At 45.8% G+C, this 26,597-nt stretch overlaps 1 protein-coding gene across 2 annotated transcripts in view; it reads left to right on the top strand.

Annotated features, from left to right (window-relative positions):
• Positions 1-26,597, top strand: part of SLC9A7 (solute carrier family 9 member A7) — a 124,007-nt gene that overhangs the window by 55,498 nt on the left and 41,912 nt on the right. For both annotated transcript variants that reach the window (XM_075916197.1, XM_075916189.1), the window contains exons 2-10: positions 6,268-6,467; positions 9,331-9,408; positions 10,619-10,695; positions 12,833-12,945; positions 14,509-14,614; positions 14,925-15,080; positions 20,376-20,488; positions 21,458-21,546; positions 21,624-21,737. In XM_075916197.1, the coding sequence (XP_075772312.1) occupies positions 6,268-6,467; positions 9,331-9,408; positions 10,619-10,695; positions 12,833-12,945; positions 14,509-14,614; positions 14,925-15,080; positions 20,376-20,488; positions 21,458-21,546; positions 21,624-21,737 (1,046 nt within the window). The remainder of the gene's footprint in view (positions 1-6,267; positions 6,468-9,330; positions 9,409-10,618; positions 10,696-12,832; positions 12,946-14,508; positions 14,615-14,924; positions 15,081-20,375; positions 20,489-21,457; positions 21,547-21,623; positions 21,738-26,597) is intronic.

The raw sequence follows: 26,597 nt of genomic DNA on the forward strand, positions 1-26,597 counted from the left end.
TGGATAGGGGCTTTGCTTACATCCTGGCCTAGAGTGACCTGGGTGTCAATCACTTGAGTGAATTGCGCAATGTAAATATAGTAAAAAATATAGTACTGTACTTGAGATTCTATCCTCGAGGATTCCTGGCTCTTTTTTATGAGGTAAAATCTCCTCCGAAAGATCTCCAGACAAGTCTTTTTATATTGATTCTGGTCCTTAATTAACACTCCACCAAAGAATCCTCATAATGAGAAAATAGAATCAGTGCATAGTCTGCAATTTGCTACGTGGACACTTTTTATTTTTAGAAGCCAGAGACCTGCTGGGCAGATATCACTGCCGTGGCTCCACCAGACAGCTCGGCGCTGGGGCTCCAGGTAGCTGTGCACACAGTGCGCTGGGGCTCTGGACAGCCCTGCACGCCTGGGCTCCCTGGGCAGCCGTGTGCGTGCTGGGGCTCTCAGCCCCACAGAGCAGCCACACGCCAGGTCTCCCAACCCTGCTGGGCATCCCGACTGGCAGCTCCCTGTAGGCAGCCCGCTGCCCTGCTGGCCCTGCAGGGATCCTCACTGCTGGCCCTCCACCAGGACACTCTGGTCCTGCAACATCCATGCTGGACTATGGATTTTGCTAGACCAGAGAATCCCGGTTAAGAGAGTTTCAATCTGTATCTCTTTAAGATCAAATTTTTTTGTTTTTCTCATTTGGCTGATGTTAAACCATCACTAGATTAATCCCTAATAATGAATTAATTACACTAATAATTTTGGTGAAGTTAGCCATAGGTCTTGTGAAATGATATGAGAGGTCCTACCCAAGGCCACCCCACTGCACGAATAAGTCACCCTGATCAACACAAATTACACTGATCTAAACTCTAGTGTGGATAGAGCTGCTTCTGCCAACAAAGCTACAGTCTCTCTCAGAGATGGCTTTATTACGCCAACAGGAGAACGCTCTCCTCTCAGCACAGAGCGTCTTCACCAGATGCAGCTACATTTGTGCAGCTGTGCTGAGGTAGTGCTTGTAGTGTAGACTACCCCTTACTTATGACCTTCCTCTCTAACTGTGCCCCTTCTGTCTGCTGTGTTGCTTCTGGTGACCACCCGCCTGTCCAGGTAATGGAAACCCAGAGATAAGAAACAGAGGTGGACTTTCTAAGCAAGGTGGACATTTGGAGAACTTGGTTTCTGATGTTGCTTACTGTTGCTAGGGTCAGTGCTGTGAAGAGGGTAGGTCAGAGGTGTCTGTTGTGTGATGCCCCATTCTGCTGTAGCTCAGCATTGGTGTTAAATCAGTACAGAAGAACTACATGCATGTAGGGTACTTTCCACATGGCTGCTTTGATTTATTGCATTGCATTTCTTTTATTTGCCTCTATATAATAAACAAAGTATATTTATTTTTAATAGATGCATATTGGTTACAAACGTATCTCACTTAAAACTTTTAAATGAACTGCCATATTCATTATGTCCTCTTGTGTAATTTCATTTGTAAAGTGCTGTGATCTTCTTAGATCAAAAGTTCAATATAAATGTAAAACAAAATTGTCTGAATTTTTGGTGTTGATTTTTTTTAAAAAAAAGTCATGATCTTTAGAGACTCTTTGGGATTTTCAAGAACAACAGATTGCTGCTAGATAAGGCAAGTTTTATTTGCCTGTACTGTATGTTAGCAATTTTTCAATATACATTTTTCTCTTCTGGATGCCAGGCAAAAGGAGTCTGGAAAATACAATTAACATCATTTTATAAATGCCTTATTGCCTTTTCTCTGTTGCCAGCTCTTTTTTGTTGATTGTAAAAACAGCAGGGTGGGAGTCTAATGCTCTAATGCTGTTCATATGTGACTGTGTGTGCACGCATCTGAGACTTATTCCAGAGGTTGGTATGCTTCTCGTTTTTAAATGAAATCTGCTGTTTCTACTATGAATTTAGGGGGACAGGGTTCTTTCCTTTTAGACCCTTTGAAAATTGATGCCATAAACATGAAAAAGCTTCTCTGTTCCCTCATCCTTCCTTGGGCTGTTATTTTTTTTTTTTATTTACAGTATTTCAATTAGTTACAATACAGGGAGAACAACTTTGGGAGGCTGAAGGAGAGGACTATAGTGAGCAAAGATGACCTCATGAAATGCATTCAGTTTCTTATTGCTTCTGACAAAAAGACCCCTTTTCATTAATAAATTCTGTCTTCGTCTTCATCTTGCCATTGGGACTGGACACAGTGGCTGCTAGACACAAATGATAGTAGAAATAACCACCTTGCCCAAGGACTGGGCAATTTGTTCATTTTCCTGTGACAACAGTAGTGGTGACATTATGTATTTACATTGGCTTAGCTAACTATGGATATGTCTACACTACAGCGCTCTTTTGAATTAACTTAATTCGAAATAGTTAATTCGAATTAAGCCAATTCGAAATAATGCCTCTAGACACAAAAACTAATTTGAAATAGCGTTTTTCTAATTCGAAATAGTGCATCCACATTGAGTGGACCCTGAATCGAAGGTAAGGCTGGCCGGAACCAGTGCCAAAAGGGCATCAGGGTCGGACTTAGTGTGTGGGGCTGCTGCCTCAGGCTATCTGAGCTCTGTGCTTAAAGGGACCCGACCCCCCCATCCCGGACAGACAGTTCTCAGGTTTCTCTGCTTGCTGGTCTACTTCGCTGAGGGACAGCAAAGCATTTATGTCTCTGAGTGCTCTGCTTGCCCTCACTTGGGACACTACGGCACTCTGCAACATGGAGCCAGACCTGTCCCTGGACACGCCAGTGCATCTCGTGGGGTCGTTGCCATCAGCCCGGCTGCACTTTCTGCAGGCTGCCATCCAGGAGGCCCATCGGGGGGGGCTGTCAGGATCCAGGAAGCCCTGTGGGAGAGCGTCCACCCCAAGGAACCCTCAGAGCCACCCTGGTCCTCCTCACCGGGGGCTTGTGCCCCATTCCTCCTTCACGTCCTTCCACTTACCCCTCCCTAGCCCCCCTTCCTGATGTCAAATAAAATACACACTTTTTCATAAACACGGTCTTTATTTATCACAACTGGGGAGGGGGAATGAAACTCTGGGGAGACTGGGCAAAGGAGGCAGGATAGGGGAGGAAAGAGGGTAGGAGAGGGGAGGAGGGCACTGGAAGGGGGAAGCAAGGGGAAAAAGGGGGAGGGGAAACTCAGCACTCAGGGGTGGGGGTCTTGTCAGGCCACATGTCTCCCAGCACGGTGGGTGCGGGGGCCTCGGCGTCCCCGGGGAGATGGGGAGGAGGGTGTGGAGGTTGTGGGAGGTGTGGAGATTGAGAAGGAGGGTGAGGAGGGAGAGGTGGGGGGGCAGGAGTGGGAAGAGGAACAGTAGCTGGGGGGGGCATGGGGCAGCATGCTTTGCAGCAGGGCCTGCAGGTATGAGCACGTGGCACGGTCCTGGGCAAGCTGCTCCTGGCGGAGCTGCAGGTCCTCCTGCACCCAGGATGCAGTGCAGTGCAGGGCCCCCAGGTGCTGGTCCCGGTACCCTTGCTGCGTGCTGGTGGTCTGGAGGAGCCCTTGGGTGCAGGAGCATGTCCCAGGTGGGGTGGTGCGCCCTGCATGTGCAGCTGGTGTGGCTTTGGAGAAAGAAGGGGAGTGGTCAGTTCTCCCTGGGGCTGCAGTGGATGATGCCCAGCACCCCCTGCGAGGTGCGGTTGACCGTGCCCTGCACCGTCAGAGCCGACACGCTTGTACAGAGGCCATGGTCAGGATGTCTGGCTCTCCCCGGGAGTGGGAGCTGCCCCGAGACCTCACCTGTGTCCCTGTGCCATGTGTAGTGCGGCTGAGACAGGGGAGATGTCCCTTGCCTCTGTGTAGAGGGGGCGTGTGAAGGGAGGGCATCCTGCTGGGTCCCGCCCCGGGGTCAGGAGTGTGTCAGGTCTCTTCACACACGCGTGTGCCTATTGGGCCATGGCCCCTGGGTGTCACGCAGCTGGAGCCACCTGCCCAAGGGTGGCATGGCACGTGCTCGCATGTGTATAGGTGGCTGCGTGATCTGTGGAAGGCATGGCCCACGCACGCGGTCCCTGGTCTCCCTCCCCCCCGGGTAGGAAAAAGTGCTGGCACTTACCTGGTATGGCCTCCCCGGACGACCCTGCCGACTCAGGTGCCGGGACAGCTGGTGGTGGCCCCTCTGTTGCGCCTGGGTCAGGGTCCTCAGCTCCCAGCTCGCTGCCTCCCGGGCTGGCGCGGACCCCAGGAGTTGGTCGAGGGCAGGGAAGTAGGGGCAGGTAGCAGCCCCTGCTGCAGCGCCGCCCCTGGTGGCCCTGGCGTACGCCTGCCACAAGTCTTTAATTTTGAGGTGCATCTGCTCCTGGATGCACCTGTGGCCTTTCCTGGCCATGGTGGCTGCTATGTGGCCATAGACAGCTGCATTCATCCACCTAGTGCAGAGATCATGGACATTGGGGGCCTCCCCCTGAACCTCAATGAGGTCTATGATCTCCACACTAGTCCACGAGGGTGCGCGCCATCTACAGCCCCTGGCTGGCCCCTGGGAGCTGGGGGTCTGGGCGGGGGACGGCTGGATGGCATTGTGTGGCCACTGGGTGAGGGGCTGTGGCTGCTGGCAGGCCTGGCTCTCGCACGTGCCCAGTGGCCAGACTCTACCCCTTTAAGGGCTCTGGGGCTGGGGGAGAGGAGAGGAGTTTTCCTGGTTGTGCCCAGAGTGGTCACCAGGGGAAACTGGGAAGGGCTGGAGGCCCCCTAATTCGATGTAAGTGTCTATACAGCACTTATTTCTAATTTGGTGTTATTCCTTGTAGAATGAGGTTTACAAATTAAAAATAAGTGCTCCACTATTTCGAATTTATTTTGAAATGGTGGTTTGGCTGTGTATTGAAGTTAATTCGAAATAACTCTGTTATTTCGAATTAACTTTGTAGTGTAGACATATCCTCTGATCCATGCTGAGGTAATTCCAGTGGATTTTCAGTGCTGGATTAAAATTTCATTCTTTTGCAGCCCAACACATGGGATGGAGCACACTCCCAATTTCATTCTGTGCTTCTCCAACCTCCTTGCATAAAATCCTCCTTTACATTATAATTTGAGAGGGTACCAATCATTCTACTTTGTGTTAGACATCTTTCCTTGGTAGTGGGTCTTATTTGGGCTGGCAGAGTAATTTGTCTTCCTGTCAAGTTTCTATGTATTGTAGGAGCAGTACACCATTTTACTCTGTAAAAGATGAAGACCAATTCCTAACTGAAATGGAAATCCTTTGCAGCACATGGCTTCGCTGAAATGCAGCTGGCTCTTGGTGCAAATTGTCTGGATGATTGGTTGCTAAATTTTGCAGTGCACTGAACCTTCCTCTTTCCCTATGATGCCAGTTGGCAGAATGATAGCAATGACGCTTCCATGCTTTCTCCTGCAGAGAAATACTGTGTACATAGATGTATGTGTTTCAGTTCAGTAATTTGCAAACTATTCTGAAATAGATATGTTCGCATTAGTATCTCTGTGGGATGCTGCCAAAGTGCAGTGGTTTATTTTCTCTGTTACAATTATATGGCTTTCAGCACAATTCTAAATTAGGAATGTAAGTGACTAATTGAGTAGTCAGCTACCTGATAAGCCTAGGGTAGTCAAGTCACTACTTCACTAGTTGTTTCTGCCTCGATAGAGGCAGCAAGGGGGGGGGGGGGGGAAAGAGCAGGAGCCTGTGCTGGGGGGTGAGCTAGCTTAAAAGCCGGTTTCCCCTAGCACCGTTTCTGCAGGGGAGGCAGAGGTGCAGCGATAGACCAGTGCGAGCCAGGACTCAGTTGTCCCAGCTCACGCCTGGACCCCTGCTGCGCCTCTACTTTTTAAATAGAGCTGCCCAGATCTTACTACATTTAAAAGGCAGAGCCACAGCAAGGTTATAGCTCCTGAGGTCAGGAGGTAACCCCACTGCAGCTCTGCAGATTCCCCCTCCCCCTTATTGACTAATTGATTAGACGACGGAAATTCCATCAGCTACCTGATTAGCTGATTAAGCACAATTTAACATTCTAAATGATTCCCATGATAAAAAAGTATATAGAAAGAAATAGGAATAATTTCAATTTTTTTTAAATTTTGCTATTCAGATAAATTGAAATGAGCGTCTTCAATTCTGACTTTGAGCATCCCAAGTTTAGGAACCGCAATACCCAGTTGCTAACTACAAAATGTGTGTATCCCAAAGTTCCCTTCCTTGTGTTGTGCACTGGTTGATGCTTGAACCTAGAAACTCAGAGCTTCTGTTGGATTCATGACGTACCAAACATTTTGTCTTTCAGGACTCATTGTTGGTGTGATCTTGAGATATGGTAGTCCCTCCTCCAGTGGCCATGACAAGCCATTCAGCTGCTCGCAGGAGGATAGACCTTTTACAACACTGTTGGTCAATGTCAGTGGAAAATTTTTTGAGTATACCCTTAAAGGAGAAATAAGCCCTGGAAAAATACATAATGTGGAACAGAATGACATGTTGCGAAAGGTAAGGATAATTGAGTTTTTGTGACTAGATATCAACCTGTTTTGCAAAAGACTACCACATAAGTGTCCTTTCCTGTTTCATGCTACTCTTTTTTAAACCCATGCTTCCCTTCTTCCCCTCCAAACTGAGTACATGGTAAGATAAGTATTGTATTTCCAGATATAATAGAACTAAATGATTTATACTCATTCATAGGGGTACGTCTAAACTACATGGCTCCGTCGACGGAGCCATGTAGACTTGTTGTTTTGGCAAAGGCAAATGAAGCCGCGATATAAATGATCGCGGCTTCATTTAAATTTACATGGCTGCCGCGCTGAGCCGACAAACAGCTGATCAGTTGTTTGTCCGCTCAGCGCGCTAGTCTGGACGCTCCCCTGCCGACATCAAAGCCCTTTGTCGGCAGCCCCGGTAAACCTCATCCCACGAGGAATAACGGGGCTGCCGACAAAGGGCTTTGATGTCGGCAGGGGAGCGTCCAGACTAGCGCGCTAAGCGGACAAACAGCTGATCAGCTGTTTGTCTGCTCAGCGCGGCAGCCATGTAAATTTAAATGAAGCCGCGATCATTTATATCGCGGCTTCATTTGCCTTTGCCTATGTGTCTAATCTACATGCCTCTGATGACAGAGGCATGTAGTCTAGACACAGCCTAAGTGCCCTATGCATAGCATTGTCATTTACAAAATTATAGTTATATCTTCTTTGTATCATAGTGTTCTCATGTCCTTTCATAACAGTTCATAATTAATGTATGCTCAGTGCAGGGAGTTATCTACACGTAACATCTTTGACTTTTCTTCCATTTTTTTTTAAGTCAGTTACGTTTCATTTCTCCTCCCTTCCATCAAATGTGAAATACCTAAAACTGGGAGTTTACATGTGAACCTTAAATTAGACAATAGTTTGCTAGTAGCACTGACTATTGACTTTTTTCAAAAGCTGGTGTATGCATCTGTGAAGGGGCTCACCCTCTGATGAGCGCTGCTTTGTGGCCGAGGGCGAGTCTGCATTCCTCTGCCTGGCTGTTCTCAGGTGTCCCAAAATTCTGTCTTGTCAGTAGCCTGGGACCAGGCTTCTTCCTACCCCTATTGTGGCTACTGCGGGGGTTGGAAGGCAGATCCAGGCCCACCCACTCGTCAGGGTCCCAGTTGAGGAAACCTATAAGTAGCAGTTGCCTGCTGCATATCAATCGAGTCTGTTGCTGTCACGTTCCCTGGACCAGCTAGCTCCCCAGGAAGCTGCTCTGTTCTGCCCTTTTGCACTGAGGAGCTTTGCAGCCAAGGTCTCCCTGGGACCCTGTTCAGGGTTCTGCAAGGTGTTGCTGTCAGTTACTGGCTAGTCTTCAGCCTCTGGACATGGGTTCTGCAAAGGTCTGAAGTCCAGTTCCCCTTCGGAGCTGTCCCATGTGCTGTTGTTACCAAGTCAGCCCTTAGGCTTAGGTCTTCCTGGGTCATGCTCCAGCAAGGAACTGCCATGCCCTGGCGTAGCAGCTTCTTTTATATCCACTTGCTGGGCCGTGATTGGCTGCCAGAAAAGCAGCCACCCTAGTCTACTTGGAGGACCTCTTTTCTCCTCTTTTCCCTGGGGCAGGTTGCAGCAAGGCCTCCAGCAAGGGTATTGGGGCCAGGCCACCCTGTGTCACGGTCATTTTAAATGCTTTTGCTGCCTTAAACAGTTTGCCTTGGCTTTCATTGGGACTGAACACTTAACAATTTCCCCTGAAGTTTTTAGGAGTGTTAAAAGACCAGAATTTCTGAAATCTGGCAGTGTGTGCATGCACACCTATAGTTTGAGTGACTTACACTTATGGTAACTATATGCAAAAGATGTACAGTAATTCCTCACTTAACACATGCCCTCTTCACATCTTTTGTGATAGCACGATTTTTTTTTTTTTTTTTAGGGAACATTTTTCAAACAACATGACCCCATTCCCGCAATAACATGATTTCCCGTAGGGCCGGCCAGTGGCCGGCAGCTGCGTAAGGCTTCCCCTGCTTCCCTGCAAAGTGGCGGAGGTTTGCCGCTCACAGCGCCATTCCCTGGTGACCCCCTCTAGCCAGACGCAAGGCATCCGGCCAGAGGGGGTCACCGGGGAACTGCACAGCGAGCAGCAAACCTCCACCACTTTGTAAGGAGGCAGAGGAAGCCCCGCACAGCTGCCGGTGACTGGCCAGCTGGGGAAACCTAGCCACCAGCTGCAAGCCCCCTCCCCTGTCCTTCCCTTCCCTTCCCTTCTCCAGAGCCAAACACCTCCCCTCCCTGTTATAACCCAGTCCCCTTTTTCCCCCAACCTTATGTTGCAGTCCCAGCTGCTAACAAGTGTGGGCAGGAGCTGCGAGCACACGTGCGCTTGAAATGCAACCCCCACCTTTTCAATTATTTTCAATGGGAAAAGTGACCCCGCATAACACGTTTTCACTTAGCACGAACATTTTCGGAAATGTAGCTACATGTTAAATGAGGAATTACTGTATTTTTAAAAAGTGTGACTGATGTTTGGCTCTACAAATAAGAACTAGAAATCTGCATAAACATTGTGGTTGATACCATGATAAGGGGCCTTATGCAACTCCTTTTGAATCTACATTTCTGTATTTCTCGTGCATTGCCAATTGGGACTGTTAGAAGAACCTGGTATATTGTTATGCCAAAGTTCTTCAAATACAGTGATTTCTGTTAAAAATTTCCTTTTCTTTATCTTTGCACACATACAATATTACGTCATGAGTAGTATACAAATACCTAGCAAATTGTTTTGTTAGCATTAACTACTTCCAAATGTAAAATTTATAAGTATTTTATTGACAACTGCTGTCTGTTGTTTTTGTTTTTAAACGGGCTTTTATATTTTGTTAAAGGTAACATTTGACCCAGAAGTTTTCTTCAACATTCTGTTGCCTCCTATTATTTTCCATGCTGGGTACAGTTTGAAGAAGGTAAGCGTAAGCACTATCTGAAAATGTAACCACTACTCTTTCTGCCTAACATGTAGGCCATGGGTTCCCAAACTGGGGGAGGAGGGCATGCCCCACTGGGGGGGCCTGAAGAAATTCCAGGGGGGGGGGGCGAGGCGACCCAGCTCCCTTCCCCCATCAATTCCCTCCCCCAAGTTTTGCTGCTTTTTTGGGGGTTTTGGACCCGGTCAGTTCCTTTTTCTTTTCTCAACAAGTTTTGCTGGTATGGGGATGGGAGGTGTGAGGGATCTCAAGAATCAAAAATGGGGCGTGATACTGAAAAGTTTGGGAACCACTGATCTAGGCTGTGTCTAGACTACATCCTTCTTTTGATTGTACAGGATCGTTCGAAAAAGCCTGCCGTTTTCAACAGAACCATGTCTACACCGCTGTTTTACTTTCAAAATGGCGCTTGTTTGAAAGAGCGCCATTACGCAATTATGCAAATGAAGCGTGGGATAAATCCCCGCTTCATTTGCAATTTCAAAGTGTCTACTTTACATTCGTCTGTCAAAAGAGGGATGTAGTCTAGACACAGCCCTAGAGTACAGTCTCCACTAGTGCTGAAGTCCTGAGCACAAATGTATCTTTTGTGGTACCTTTAGCAGAGCTAGAAAATCTTGTTCATTTTTTCTGAACAGTTGAAAGATTTTAAGAGAATGTGTATTATTTTACTAACAGATTTATGGAATTTCGTATTTCTTACACATTGTCTTACAATGTTATTTGCCCCAGAACATTGCTATTGAATAAGCAAAATAAAAATAAACTAATAAATAGTGAATTGTTCTGGTTTTCCTCTGCATTTTGTGCATTCATTGACTTACTTTGAGAGATGGGCCCAAACCTAAACTTTGCTCTGAACACCTCTGAATATTGAAAGGTAAAAATTCAGGACTGCACTTTGGGACTTGGAGTCATCACCTACAGTTATTTTGCTTTTAAATTTCTGGCCTTCTGTTACATTAATTACAGAAGCTTCTGTTTATAAGCTCTGCGTCAACAAGCACCATGTAAGGTTTTAAATATGATTTAGGTGGGACTTCCATTAAGTTGGTTTAAATATTACAGAAGATTTACATGGTAAGATTCAAAATATTTTTTCTTCCCAGAGTGGAAGACTATTTCCTTACTATAGGGCTGTGCTGTGCATTTAACTGAGCTTTTAATACAATTGTTTTTTCTCCTACAGAGACACTTTTTCAGGAACCTGGGGTCTATTCTGGCTTATGCTTTTTTGGGAACTGCAGTTTCTTGTTTTATTATTGGGTGAGTGACTTTTTGAGAACTCTTCTGTACTACTTTAAGTTGATAAAATAAAGATCCTATCTCCCTAAACTTTTGATTTCTCATGATTAATACAATGACTGTAAATTTTCAATTAAGGTTTTATTGGTGTGTCCTTTGGGTAAAATTCAGCATCTACAATGATGTAGAATTTGGTTGACTTCAAACAGGGTTTTGCTTTCTTTCAGAGCTGCCAGAAACAGACCATGAAGCTTGTCCAAACAACTCAGTTTTGTGGTGATCTCTACTATTTTCCAGCCACACAGTCCTAGAGATCCAAGTTTCTGTTGGTTCAGTTAATCAGTAAAGAAAACAAAACTTCACAAAATACTTGATTCTACATGAAGTGGCAGAGCCAGCCTTAGGCCAATTGGAATGATTCGGTTGAATCCGGCCCCGCGCCTAAGGGGGCCCCACGCCCCTGAACCCGGAAGTGCCGGCTGCCAGGGTTGACGTTATAATTCAGAGCTGGGCTTGCTGCTCCACCACTATGTGGAGCGGGGTCTCTCCCCCAGCTCTGCCCAGAGTGGGCCTCAGCGCCCCACCGACCCTCCCGCGTGTCCTCCCTCCCCGTCTCATCCCATGCGTGGCTCTGGGCGGCTTCCCCTCACCGCCTGCTGCTGCCCATGAACGGTGTTGCAGGTGGGCAGGGCCTTGACGTGACGTGACGTCACACCCGGGATTTTCAAAGTGCCCGGGTTCGGACTGCGGGGCCTGAGTGCAGACTCCGGCCCCGCTACGCGGAATGCGGAAGGTGGGGGAGGGGCTGGGGAAGCGGCTTGTGGGGAGGTGGAGTGGAAGGAGGTTTGGGGGGCTTGTGCAGTGGGAGAGGGGGAGGGGAAGGAGAAGGGGCTTGTGGGGAGGGGAAGGAGAAGAAAGGGAAGGCACCAAGTGACAAATGGCAGGGAGCTAAGTGCACTGCAGACAATAAGGGAAAGGGCAGGAGGAGAGGCGTCAGTGGGAGGGGGGACAGGGTGATGCCAGGAGAGGAGAGGGGAAGGGCATTGGGGGCTAGAGGGGGAGGTGCTGGGAGAAGGCTTGAAAGAAGGGCTGGGCATGAGAAAGGTGGGGATGGAGCAAGTCTTGTGAGGGCACGGAGGGGAATGGGGCAGAGAGTGGTGAGGGGGTGGGCTTCAGAGAAAAAGGGGGCAGGGGCAGTAAGGGAAAGGGGAGGCACCAGGAGGGTGCAAGGATAAGGGAAGGTGCAGGTGCCAGAGGATTCTTGGGTGAAGCAGAAGGGCAGACACCTGCAGGGAAGGGACCAGCACCAGAGGAGAGAGGCAGGGCAGGTTTGTAGAGGGAGGTGTTGGAAGAGGGGATGAGGAGGGGTAGCTCATTTGATCAGAGTGGGCCTACTGGGGGAGTGGGCACAGGGGGGAATGAAGGGCTGGTGGACAGCCCAGACGCGCCGTGGCTATCCTGCTGCCCTCGGGCTCCGCGGCTTTGCTCTGCTCTGCTCCCCGTCCCCCAGGTCTGCAGGCCAGGGGGAGGGGGAGCAGAGCAGAGCAGAGCGGCGGAACGCGCGGCCAGCTGACAGCCCAGACGCGTCTGGGCTGTCAGCTGGCCGCGCGTTCCGCCGCTTTGCTTCCTCTCCCTGGTCTGCTGGAGACCAGGGAGAGGAAGTGCCCCGTTCGTAACTGCGGATCCGACATAAGTCGGATCCGCGTAACTCGGGGACTGCCTGTATATGCAAATAGCTTCTTTCACGCTGACGGACATGAATACAAAGATTAAGGAAATACTACACAAGATGCAGGCCCCATTTAAGTCAGTTCTGCTGATATTAATAAAATGAAGTATTAACCCGATTTCAACCCATATGACAGCACTTTTAATGAGCAATGTCAGTCCAGGAATTTAACTACTAAAATGCATATCAACAGACGACCATTATATTGACTCGCCATTGTCGAGCGAGTTTCCAGTGGAGGTCATGTTCAAAGGATGTACCACTGTAGCATTATAAATGCAGATAACCACCTCTCTCCTCCCCAGTGTGGCAAGGCCTACCTGAGCACTGATGACAGTATTTTCTCTTTCCTAGGCATTTCAGAGCCTCACCCAATAGACACCACTTTCCTGGGTTTGATTAACATGGGTTTATTGTCTTTTACTGCAGGAATCTCATGTATGGTGTTGTGAAACTAATGAAGTTGGTGGGGCAACTCTCTGATAAATTTTACTATACAGACTGTCTCTTGTTTGGAGCGGTCATATCTGCTACTGATCCAGGTACTGCAGTTACTTAAACTATTCCATTGATAATCGCATGAGGGTTCTAATATTTTTCTTTTTGTTTACATTACAATAAAAAGTCTGTTTATCTGTCTGATATACATATTGGGCATTAGGGAAGTTGGTATCCAAGGACAATCTTCACCAGATCTTGTGATACAAGACATTTAGAAATTGAATGTACTGGTTTGCTCTGCTCCTACGTGTTTTCCTTAATAGAGATTTCTTTTCATGAACATAGCCATTAAATGAATGTAACCTTTTTCGTTTTCTGGAAAGCCTGACTAACCCTTTATAGATTGAAATATAGTATTACTTTTTATAAAATTGTCAGTTGTAATATATTTTAGTACTGTATGTGAAGCATAAGGACACTTTGGGTGTGTCTACATTGCGCCTGGAGCTTGAAATAAGTTACGCAGTTTGAACTACGCAAATTGCATAGCTTATTTGGAGTTAATTTACATAGCATTTATTTCAAAATAAATCACTATTCTGAAACAACCCCTAACTCCTTGTGGAATGAGGTTTACAGGGAAATCAGAATAGCAAGCCCATTACATTGCAAAATAACAGGTGCACTCAAAAGACACGGAATAGCAATTTCAGGATACCTCGGTATCCCAAAATAGTGCTGCAGTGTAGACATAGCCTTTTATAGCCTTCTGTTAATTTTTTTAAAATGGTGTTTTCAAATTTCAAAGTGCTACAGATCCATAAAGTTGTCTAAGCTTGGAAACCAGTGTCTCTGGAGAGCTGGTGTGTATGTGCATTTCTATTCATTTGATGCACAATACTTTAAAATACACATTTTTACATGTTCAGTAGCTGTTCCATGAAAAGGGAAGTGGCAACCAGAAGTTGATATGGACTGTAACCTGATGTTAGTTGGAATCAGTTCCTGTGTTTTTATATAGAAACTCACATGTGATGAGTGAAAGTAAGATACGCATAGGGATGAGTCTCCAGGATCATCTTCCTCAATGTCAGATCAAAGTTTGTTGTTTGAAGAGATTGTTTTGAATAATTACTAGTCATGTCTTGTCCTTCTCAACGTCTGTTTGTAAATATGTGTACCTTTTGGGCAAGATACTTATGAATGATTTTTAAAGGACTGAAATACTAAAGACTTATGTGAAAAGACTGCAAAAGCCTTCTTTTGTAGCTACCAGTCCACAACTTTTTTTCTGGCTATTTGATTGTGGAAGCTGAATGTATTGTTTTAAAAAATAGTAGGGCTTTGGCAGAGAGGAACTGTTGTCTGTTTATGTGTAGTGGTTTGGAGGACTTCCTAGAGAAATTTCTTGTGTGCGAGAGACAGCGAGTTGAGCCAGAGCCATTTTGAAACAGAGCTATCGTAAAACTGTCATTCCACTTCCAATTCCACAGTCTTACTATGACCATTAATTAAACATGACCAAAATCTTTCCCATATTGGTTTGAAATTGCTCCACAGTCAATGGTTTCTGATTCTTTAGGCAAATTGGAAAATGTCTGCTCCTAGCTCAGAGGCAGTCACAATAAACTAACATCAGTGTTCTTTTCTTATTGTTTATATAGTGACGGTGTTGGCAATATTTAATGAGCTGCATGCTGATGTCGATCTCTATGCCCTTCTGTTTGGAGAGAGTGTTCTAAATGATGCTGTTGCCATTGTCTTGTCTTCGTAAGTAGCTATTCAGGCTTCCACTATTTCTTGTTGTGGTATAAGAGGTAGCTATGAATCATATTATTTTTCTAAAAGCTTAATCTCCACATTTCTTGTTTTTAAACGAATGCTGCCTTGTAAACTGAATTGATAAAGATTGCTGACATTTGTATCTATGCTATAGAAATGTGTCATGAATCAGGCAAAAAACTGGCATTTAGAATCTGAATCTAGCACAACAGAACATCTCTTTGCTTAATGGTCTGGCATAAAAGGTTTTGTTGGTGTCACTAACTTCTCCCTTGTCATTTGACTCTTTTCTCCCTAGATCAATAGTTGCTTATCAACCATCGGGTGAAAATACCCATGCTTTTGATGCTGCAGCATTTTTCAAATCAGTTGGAGTTTTTCTTGGAATATTTAGTGGTTCTTTCATGATGGGAGCAGTGACAGGGGTTGTGACAGCTCTGATATCCTTTCTTGTGTGTTTAACTCCTCCAAAGGGCCGGTGTGTTAACATTGCTCACCACGCCTTGATCCTGGCGCTGGCTCCAACAGGATTCAATCTTTATTAGTCAACACACTGTTGAACACAATTTGCCCTAGTCTACATTGACTGACTATATAATTATGATTGGTATTATGTTCTCTTAGGCCTTGTCTCTGCTTGGAAGGGTTTGCTGATGTAGCTACCCCAGCAAAATAGGTGGTGATACAGCTTAGACTGGCAAAAAAAATTCTTGTTGATGTAGGTTGTGCCAGTTCCCCAGACAAAATAAGCTATGTTGACAATAGCTATAATGCTATTGATGGCACAACTGCATCTTTATTAGGACTTTTGCTAGCATACCTCTGTAGGTCAGGAGGGTAATTTTTTTTTCATAATCTTAGAATAATAGAATCATAGGACTGGAAGGGACCTCGAGAGGTCATCGAGTCCAGCCCCCCGCCCTCAAGGCAGGACCAAGCTCCGTCTACACCGTCCCTGACAGATGTCTATCTAACCTGTTCTTAAATATCTCCAGAGAGGGAGATTCCACCACCTCCCTTGGCAATTTATTCCAATATTTGACCACCCTGACAGGAATTTTTTCCTAATGTCCAATCTAAACCTCCCCTGCTGCACTTTAAGCCCATTACTCCTTGTCCTGTCCTCAGAAACCAAGAGGAACAAATTTTCTCCTTCCTCCTTGTGACACCCTTTTAGATATTTGAAAACCGCTATCATGTCCCCCCTTAATCTTCTTTTTTCCAAACTAAACAAGCCCAGTTCTGTAGCCTGGCTTCCATAGGTCATGTTCTCTAAACCTTTAATCATTCTTAACTTATACAATTATGCCAGCAAAAATGTTAAATGTAGATCTAGTCTTAGATAGCCACACATCAAAGGGGATGCCTGTATAATTATCTTTAATGAGGTGCACCAGACCTTTTGAAGCCCTCTAGAGAGCCCTGCAGTCTTTCTACAGCCAGCCCCCCAAAAAGGCAGTAGAGTAGAGTCCTCCAAGGGGCCACGAGAGGCTGCCAGGGAGTATAAAGGGCAGCAGGCTAGTATAAAAATTGCTGCAGGGCCAAAGTGAGTTCATTCTTTGCTGGAGCTGGAGAAGCGTGGATGGTGTACCTGGCCTGGTAGGGGAGCAACAGGGGAGCTGCAGTGCTGGCAGAAACCTGGGGAAGCTAGAAGGAGCACCTGGCTCTGACGTAAGGGTAAAGAATGTGCTGGGGTAGTGGGCTATAGTGTCACTGGGCCGAGATCTGGAGGAGGTTGGCCAGGGTCCACCGCCACTAGGGAATTGACCTTGACTTTGGTACACCCTAGAAGGAATCTGAGCCCTTTTAGTGGCCCAGCAGGAGAGCTAGGGTCAGAAATGCCTAGCGAGAATAAATATTTTACCTCCTGGCTCAATACCAGGGCCAAGACCATTTAAAGACTACCACAGTAATTAAGGACCTGAGCCCATGGTGAACCACAGCAAGAGAAAGGGCAGGCACACTTTGCCATCTCACTATACCACTGTTATACTGGTATAGGCTGTATCTCCAAAAAACAACATTCTTTGGGCTGGCAACATCTGTTATCCAGCAGGATCACAGATATTCCCGGACCAGAGACCTTGGTAGCCTAAGAGCAGGAGGGCCAGCTTACTAGGCAACATGGTCGACAGCCCGGCTGGGGCAGCATGAGACCGGGGCCAGAGTCCCACAGCAGTGTGGGGCTGCAGGAGTTGTGCACAGTGGCCCCGGAGCCCCATGGCAGCCCCTGGGAGCTCGGAGCTGAGGTTGGAGCCCCACAGCCGTTCAGGACCTGAATTCTCTGGCAGCTTCCTGGAGCGTGGGGCTTGCGACGGAGCCCCACAGTAGTTCCCTGAGCACGGGGTAGGGTATCGCAGCAGCCCCCAGGAGTGTGGCGCTGAAGTTGAGTCCCGCGGCAGCCAGGAGTAGCCTGTTGAAGCACAGAGCCGGGGCCAGAGCCCCATGGCTGCCCCTGGATGCGCAGGGCTGGAGTCCAATGGCTGGAGTCCAACAGCTGGAGTCGGAGCCTCTGCTGCCTAGGGAGCCAGCAGCAGCTGAGCAAGCAGCGCAGCCAGGTTGGGGGGAGGGAGGTGAGGAAAGATGCCTGCTGGGGCAGCCTTGGGAGCCGGTGACAGGAGACCTTCCCTGGTCCGGCAAGGTCTCTCGTTTGAGACGGGTCAAGTGCCAGACCAAGGAGGTTATCTTGTTAACATCACATACCCCTAAGTGATAAAGGTACACCAGTGAGACTTATGTATAGACCAGGCCTTGCCTACATATGTGCATCTTCATAATTGTTTTTAAATGGGGAAATAATTGTTATGGAGACCTAACCTTCAAAAGAATCAGTTTTAACACCTGAAAGGGCATTTGATATAGAGACTCGATGGTGATGGTGGTTCACAATCACTATTGCAGTGTCTTACCACTTGCGCCATTAATAACTCTTTCAGACTCTATTGGGCTCTTGCTATGGGGCTTACATTTAATCTTTCTGCAGGAGTTGCCTCTCCGATGTTCACATAAAAATCGATTCTGTCTTTATCAGTATTGATACAATAATTCACGTGAATTGTATCCATTATTTTTTAAGCCTATACTCCAGTTTTGCTATTGGATCTGCAGTGGTGTGTTGCAGGCAGGTACAATGATCAATTGGTAAGAATCTGGATGCACTACTGGGGCATAGGGCCTAAAGCTTGACCCACAGTAAAAGGCCATGATGCTTCATCAAAAGAACAACTTAGAGCCTTTTCTTCTATATATGCTGGTGTACTCTGACACAGACACAGCCTGTCTTGCTTTCATGTGTGTTTTGCATCAGAAAACTGACATCAAAGGAGCAGAAAGTGATAAATATTTTTTTAATCACAAACCCATGATGTTTTATCTTGTGCTTCAATTTATACTCAGCTACCAAATTATATCAAAATACAGCTAAAATACATACATAGTTTGTAACGTGACACATCCATTTTAGCATTCACTTTACCTGACACAGATTTTATATGATGATGAATGAGAGGTAGAGTGCCAGCCAGAGAATGGAAAGGGAAGTTCCATTAGGGAACAAGTTGTTCACAAGATAATGTCTGTTAAGAAAAAGTTTGAGACTTTGTCTCTATAACCCTCAGTTATCCTGTGAAATTTTGTACCCTTCCTTTTAAAATGAGATTCCCTTTTAAAAATCCGTTTTATCCTGTCAAAGCATAATACTGAATAATGAAGGTTTTAATTTGCTATGAAAGCACAGTAATGCACACAAGCATCATAAACTTCTGCTTTTGATTTTTCACAGTGATGACACAGCTATAGTTCTTAGAGCACTTTGCCTGCACCTCTTTGTCACGGAGGGTGAATTAAGCAAATAGGGGAAGTTTAGTCATGTATTACCCATTTGTAATTTGGCTTTGATTGTTTCTAATGATTATGCAAATAACTTGCTTTTGCTCTTTTGATTTTTAGTAAGACATCTGGGGACTGATAGGTGGGCAGCACTTCTGCCAAACTCAACTGTCTGTGGTTTTAAAATATTCTTGTGATATTCTGCATAATGTTTCCTTGCAAGTGCAGAGTCTGCCTGCTTGGTGTGCATGTACACACAGTACAGTGCCTTCTTCACAGTATTGTGAACTTTGAGAGACAGGAAGAAAATGAAAATAAGGCAATAGCCAGAATACCAGTCCTACTCTTTGGTGTAATGTCATCATCACCAAATGGCCTTTATCCTCTGAGTTTGGCTTTGTCTAACTCCTGTTTTTCAAACAAAACTAGGGCTATGTCTAGACTAAAGGGCTTTTTTTTTTTTTTTTTTTTTTTTTTTTAAAGGAGTGGCCTTTTTTCAAAAAAATTTCACCTCCAACTAGACTGCCGCCGTGTTCTTTCAAAATTAAATCGAAAGTCTTTTCAACAGCAGCAAACCTCATTTTATGTGAGAGAATGCCTTTTTCGGAAGAGCTCTTTAAAATAAATAAATAAATAAATAAAAGCCTTTCTTGACCACAAACAGGGCTTTTTCGAAAGAGAGCGTCCAGATTGCCAGGGTGCTCTCTTTTGAAAAAAATGGATCGCTTTTTTGAAAAAGTTGTGGCTGTCTAGATGATCTCTTTCAAAAGAAGTGTGTAGTCTAGACGTACCCCAACTCTACCCAAATTATGCTGCAAGTCCCTTCCTGCTCTTTAAGAATAACCATGTAATAACTCAGAGAGGTGAGAGTCATGGGACTACGTAATGCTGACGGAATTGTAATCAAAACAAAGTGTTCTCTTTCATCTAGCCACAAGTGGTGTGCAATGGTTAATCAGGTATAGCACCACAAAATTCCATGATTTTGAGGGGAAGGCCTGCAGGAGATTTTCCAGTGATGACTGCTCATCTTGAGGCAAATGGGAGAGGCAGCGGGCATGGCTTCTGAAACTTGTGGCTCGCCAGAGAAAGGTATTGCCGTCTCTCATTAATGCGCCTCAGCCTCTCCTTCAACTACTGGAACATTGCTACTCAGCTTGCACATTGCCATTGTGTAATGGAAATAAGGATGGTGAGGAGTGGGCATTAATGAGGCAGTGACACACCCCTGTGGATGTCTGGTGCAATCGGAGGGGGAACATGTTGCATACGCTTGCTGCATCTTGCCTCTGCATTTTCTCACCTGACAGTGTCTCCCAGCTGTCAGGAGGAGCTATTGTGGACATGAGAAGAAGCATGCAGTAGCCAGATACGCTTCAGCAATTTTTTGCTGCTGCTGCTGCTAGCTCTTGTGTATACAATCAGCTCTCCGAGGTGTCCTGAATACCTATAAGTGTTTGATGCCAGCACAGAAACTGGAAATTAACTAAAACATTAATATGAAAGAAAGTAACCACTTTTTTTCTATCTTAACTATTTTGAGGTATAGAGCAGGTGTTATTTTAAAAGTTGAATTCAACTTCCATTCTATTTCCTGTCTTTCAGTAGCTGATGAATGAATAGCACTATGTAAGACTTTTTGGTATCTGTGGTAGTAGTCCTTTCTAATTATGTCTGTCTGGTTAAATGTGAAATGTGGACGATGGCCAGGTTACTGTTGCAAAAGGAATCTTGAAATTCTTTATTTTGGGATATCTGAAATGTCAGACTTATAGATGACTTAATGTATTTAATGTTGAAATTGTCTTGGCTTTGGAATGACATTGCACACTAATGCAGACAAGGCTTTTTAGAAATATTAGGTGTAATTGTACTAACATTCAGTCAAAATCACCAGATATTTGTTGATCCCTTAACGAAGTATTTATGTGACCAAGTTTACCAAACTGCACTGCTTCCCCCTGCTGGAGACAGCTCTCTTCTTCCTGATGTCCTGGAGCACTTTCTTGTTAGCTGAAGCTTGTGGATTTACAGGTGAGATGTTTTGGAATCCAGCACAGAGAGATCAAACTTCTGTCAATCTCCTGTTTTCACTTACAATATTACATCTGTTTTAAGAGCACTTCATAAAAGATGCATGATTTTGGTGCTAAAATGTTTCACTTGCCTTACTGGTGAAAGTACACTGGAAAACAGCTTCTTGAAAATGTGGGCTCTTCTGATCAAAGTCTGTGTGTGTTAGAACTGTGCTTTAATCAAGAAATGTTTAATCTGGATTGCTAATTTAGTGCTGACTACAGTACCCACACTGATTGTCAAAGAAGCTGGCTTTCTGTTTTTAGTTACTATTTCAGACCCTAGCTCTAAAGCTTATATAATCCTACTTGAACCTCTTTGTCACCTCCTTTGTTATGTAACTTGAGATGCCTTAGCTTCCCATACAACTTAGTAATGGTTCCCAAAATCCCCAGCTGAACATAATGTGATTCAGTGTTCTGTATATCTTCTCTCTTGGATTGAAATCAAGGGTAGCTCTCCTCTTCTAATGAATCTTCTCTGAAAAGAAATCCAGTTTACTGCACTGAGTTACCTAAACCAAGGTATTAAAGTGGTCTCGGCTGTATGATACCAGCAGTGTGTTGAAATCATGCAGGTCATTTATGTATTATATTTTGTTGAAGGACATTTGGACAGCTCTAAAATTTGAATGTACTAGTTTTAAAGGAATGGTTGGTTACCAAAAGCATCAAATAAACTTCACTTTACTGCGAGTAATAAATCCTCAAGAACTAAAGAACAATGTGGTGCAAAGGTGGAAGGAATACATGCTGCCAGCGGGGGGGGGGGGGGGTGATCTGCTAATCAGCTGGGCCTTTAAATCTCTCCTGGGTGGCGGCCCAAGTGCTCAGCTGACAGGGAACACTGATGTTTATACTTGACTTGAGATAATGAGCAGAGAACGTCATCATCCAGCTTTGTTTGTGTTTGTGAATCTGTTGGCAGGTGTGGTGGCGGTTCTCTTCTGTGGAATTACACAGGCTCATTATACGTACAACAATTTGTCAGTCGAGTCAAGGAGCCGAACGAAGCAGGTGAGACCTTGTTCTTCACTCACCAGGACTGTCCGTTTTACTATGTAATTCTTCAATTTGAATGTTTTTCTCCTCAGCTTTTTGAGGCACTGCACTTCCTGGCTGAAAACTTCATATTTTCATACATGGGTTTAGCCCTTTTTACTTTCCAGAAACACATATTCAGCCCAATTTTCATCATTGGAGCTTTTGTATCCTTTCTTGCTTTTCACCTTACAAATTATTTATTTTTGGTACCTGTAGACTTGTCAAGCCTTTTTTCTTCCCTTAGCCACTCATGTGTCTCCAAGAGATGATGATTTTTGATTTGCATTTTCCCACAATATGCTGCTGATGCAAGAATCTTTTGAAAACAACTTTAATCTTCCCTTGAAGAGCTAAGGACCTTGTGGCATGCAAGCCTCATGGCTCTCAGTATCGCCCTACCTTCAGTGGGTCCCTTATCCTGTGTTGGCTGTCAGGTGACTCCCAGTGCGGGTGGGACTTCAGCTGCTATGGTGGAGGGCTGAGACTCCAACTCACAACTCTGCCCTCCTCAGGCAAGTGCTGTATCTCCTACTCCACTCAAAAACTTACCCCACCTCCCTACCTTCAGGGGGTCCTTTGTCCTGCATCTGGTTGCTTCCAGGATGGGAGTTCTAAGAGCTATGCATTGTTGATGTATGTTCTCAGCAACACATGTGCTGGAGACAGCTTCCCTTCCTGAAGTTATAATAACAGAACTTAAAGCTTCAAATATTCAGGGTGGACAAGGTGTTTCAGAATTCAAGGATAAACGGGGAATACCCTATGTTATCTGCTCAAATCAGCATAGACTAATCAAGACGCTATCTTGAATTACTTAGGCCATGTCTACACTACACAATTAAATCAACCCCTGTTAGAGTAACTTACATCCACTACAATAATTACTGCGTTTTTTCACATCCATGCTACTTTCTTTTGGAATGTGTGCACGGATTTAAGAGAGGCATTACAAGGGTGGAGATTCTGGGCTCTCAGCTCAGCACCAAGCTTCTAGCTGCCTCCTGTGATTCCAGCACCCAGAGCTCCCAGGTGGAGCCTCTACAGTTGCTTCATTGTCCAACCTATGTTGATCTATGCCTTGTCCCTTTTGTCAAGTTGGATTTACTAGGTGAGCACAGCAGGTGAGTTATAGCAGCAGGAGGAACACTTGTGTGTATGCTTATATAGTTAATTTGATGTAAGCTGCCTCACGCTGACTTAATTTTGTAGTGTAGATATGCCCTTAGACACTCCTTTGCATAAATCTGGGAAAGGAATTAGCTGAGGGCAAATAACTGAAAAACCCTGCAATGCCAAATTCCAAATAAGAGAATGCTAACTGTCTGTTAACAGCAATGGCTCAATAAAGCAGGATGATATTGTGGTTGTGGGTTTTTGTGATGTTGGGCTTTTAGCCAACCCAGGACCTCTCTAGCCTTAATTCGTCTCTGGTAAAACAGAAAATGGCTCAGTAAAGTGTACCTTCTCCAGGTTTTAAAACACAGGGAAGTATGTTGTATTGCCTGACATTATTACAGACACGAGTGGCCACACAGATCCAGATCAGTGGTCCATCAATGACCAAAGCCCAAATACTTCAGAGGGCATGACTAGAACAGGTCATCCTCTATTGCCCATTCCCAGCATCTGACCAACAGCCAGAATTGACAGGAATGGTGTCCCTAAACTCTAGTAGCCATTGATGGGTCCATCCTCTATGAGTTTATCTCGTTCTTTAACTCTGTGGTAATTCCGGCCATCACAACAGGGGCAGGCAAAATACAGCCAGTAGGCCAGATCCAGCCTGCCAAATTGCTGGATCCAGCTGGTCGCCAACCCGTGGCCCATCAGGAGCCTCGATCAGGCTCCCTGCCTGCCATGTTTCCCCATGGTGTTCAAAGCAGCCGATTGCAGGGGCCATGAACTCCCTGTACACTGTGTGTTTGGGGGCGGGGGCTTAGTGCACTGCCCTCACCCCCAGAATAATCTTGCAGCTACCTGGGCGTACTTTCAGCACAGGCAGCTCATGGAGGTTCCCCTCCCCCCTGACATGTGGCATTGAGAGTTCATGCCCCCCCCCCCCCCCCCCAACCAGCTGCTGTGGGCAGGGAGCCTGCCTGAGGTAAACGACTCCCAGCAAGCATCTGCACCTGCCCCCTCCCCCAACCCTCTGTTCTCTTTCCTGCACCCTTGTCCTAGGTTACAATCCCCTCTCAGACCTGGCACCCCCCTCCTGCCATAGGTCACAACCCCTTTTTATATCGCTCAGAAAAGTAGTGGAAATCAAAGAGGATTCCCTAGGCCTTTTTATTTTTCTGAATCAGTTTGTTGAGGAGAAAGGGACGGATGCGAAGGAGGAAAATACAGCCTCCTCCAAAGCTCTTTTTAATACACAATATGGTACACAAAAACCTCGTAGGTTGCTCATATGGTTAGTTCACCCAACAGGGAACCACTTGTGATTTGAATACAGTATGAAACAATTTATCAGAGAAGTTCTCCCTATTTTGGAGTGAGTTCTCCAAAGCCACAGGGTGACTGCTTTAATCTTTGCCTTATTGTTAACTTTTAAATCTTCTTTCTGCTTCAGATGTTATCCCTCATGTATTTTTAGTTTTTATTATAATTTTACAATCTAGACCATAGTGTATGCCCAGCTGTACCCTCAAATTCTCCAGAGCTGAGCATAAAATAAGAGGTAACAGTCAATAACTTAAGCCAGCATTTCCCAAACTATGGGCTGCGGCCCAGTACCGGGCTGCGGGAAAAAAAACCGGGCCTCAGCATGGCTGCCAGGGTGTTTCGGGCTTCCGGAGAGCCTGTGCAGCGCCAGGTTCCCCAAGCCCCCAGCCGGGCTGGGCGGATGCAGCCATATGTTTCAGGCTCCTGGCAGAGGTATAGTGAGGGTTACCAGGTGAGCTCTTATTGCTGGCCGTGGAGGGGGGAGGGGAAGTTGATATGGGCCGCAGGGAAGCAGGGTCGGGGCAGTGGAGCTAGCCGGGGGAGATGGGAGGGGAACCGGCCGGTGGAAGCAGGGCTGACTTGGGGGGGGGGGAACTGGCTGGCAGAAGCAGGACCACCCGGGGGGGTGGGAGCAGTGGGGTTGGATAGGGGAGATGGCGGGGGGAAATGCCTGGCGGGGGCAGTGAGACTGGCTGGGGGAGATCGCGGGGCTGTCTGGGGAACCGGTCCGTGGAAGCAGGGCTGGCGAGGGCAGCAGGGCTTGCCAGGAGTGATCGGGAGAGAATCGGCTGGCGGACATCGGGGCTGGCCCAGAACGGCGGGGGGAAAGAATCGGCCAGCGGGGAGCAGGACAGTGCAGGGCGTACGCAGATCCTGAATAAAAATGTAAAAGCAGTGCCTTTTAAATATCCCCACTGCTGACAGTGAGGTTTAAAGGCACTACAATGTGTCAGAATGGAGAGATGGTGTCAGCTTTCTGAAAATAAATGAGCCCCTTTTCAATACATGATATAGTGGTGCAAGGTTTTATTGGATTACAGTCCATTTTTCCAATCCATAGTCCCTTAACTTGCTGGTAAGAATGTTGTGGGTGGCCGTATCAAAAGCTTTGCTAAAGCTGGCCCTGGGGGCTTTGGGAGGACCAAAAACAATGTATTTGCATATTTGTAATTTGCTTAATGAATATGCAAATATGCACATGACTGTTACCGGCCCTCCGAAAGCTTGCGAATGGATTTACTGGTCCCCGTGTCAAAGCTTGGGAACCCCTGGCTTAAGCCAAAGATGTGAGTTTTGTTGTTGGTTTTGAGTATGCATATGCTTTAGCATAAAGGCAAATTTATTTGTAATACTTTAATAGGTGGCATTTGAACAGCTGCACATTAAGGCATGATGACAGAACAGAAGCAGCAGCAGAAGAACATTTGCATCCCACTCTACTTTTCTCCCAAACTCAGTGAGAGCTTGGATGCCTTCTGTGAAAATAAAACAGCCTAGATACACAAACATGATCTAACTTAGAAGCTGTTGTTGTTTGCATCTGACCCCCTTCTGCTTCTTTATCCTCTTATTTTTCTCTTTCACTCTTTTCAGTATTTATATCATGTCTGCTTATCTTTTCTTGTAATTCTCGGTTTCTTTACTTGAAAATTGGCGTTTCCCTTGTCTTGTCCATCTCCCCACACCTTTCCTGTACCAGACATGAAACAAGGGTCACACGGGGAATATGCAACTGTCCTTATATGAGCCTTTTGCATTAATCTTCTGTACAACTTTGTGATGCCATGGGACTTACCTCTTCTCTTGTATAATGCCATCTTTACCCTCCTTTTTTGTTCTGTCCTCTTTTCCTCCCCTGTATTCCACTACCTTTCCTGGCTTATTCTTCTCCCCCCCGCCCAATTTTCCCCTCTTCCCTCTGGGTGTGGTAAGAGCTGCTACTAAAAATAAATGGGTGTAGAGCTCATTATTTGTTCCCCATGTCTCCATAATCTTGAACACAGCCATCCCCCCCATTGAGCCCATCCCCCATGTTTAGGCTGAATCCAATATTGACAGTCCTGAAGGAAGAGGAATAAGCTGTAGAGGTGTCTGGAAGGGAACTAACAGTGGCCCCTGCACTATCAAGATAGTGCTAGTTACTGCTCTTGCAGTCATTAAGTGGTCACGAGGACCTATATTTGTGGTCTTTACCCAAAGGCCAGATCTGAAAATATGATCGGGAATGAGGCAGTTTGGTTTCTAAAACCAAAACCCTTAGCTTCCCAGAGAGATACTCACACCACTGCAAGTTTTATTGCTATTTCAACATTGAAACCCTCTTGTCTCTTTCTGAATTCTCAGCACAGCTTGATTTCTCTTGTGCGTAAGAGTGCATTGCCTCCGCTTTCTAATGTTATATTTACTGAAGCAAATGACCAAAGCTGTATCTTTGAGATTCCTCAGGCTACTGGAAGAATTACCCTGGAGTACCTTTGAGTTGGTGTAGATAGAATAAGGTTCCTTCTAGATAGAACAAGGTTCCTTGTAAGTGCACGGCAGCACAGTTCCACTGCTGCTTAATCAGCCCCACCCAGTCAAGA

This window comes from Pelodiscus sinensis, chromosome 1 (genome assembly GCF_049634645.1).
Source record: "Pelodiscus sinensis isolate JC-2024 chromosome 1, ASM4963464v1, whole genome shotgun sequence".
Classification (NCBI taxonomy): domain Eukaryota; kingdom Metazoa; phylum Chordata; order Testudines; family Trionychidae; genus Pelodiscus; species Pelodiscus sinensis.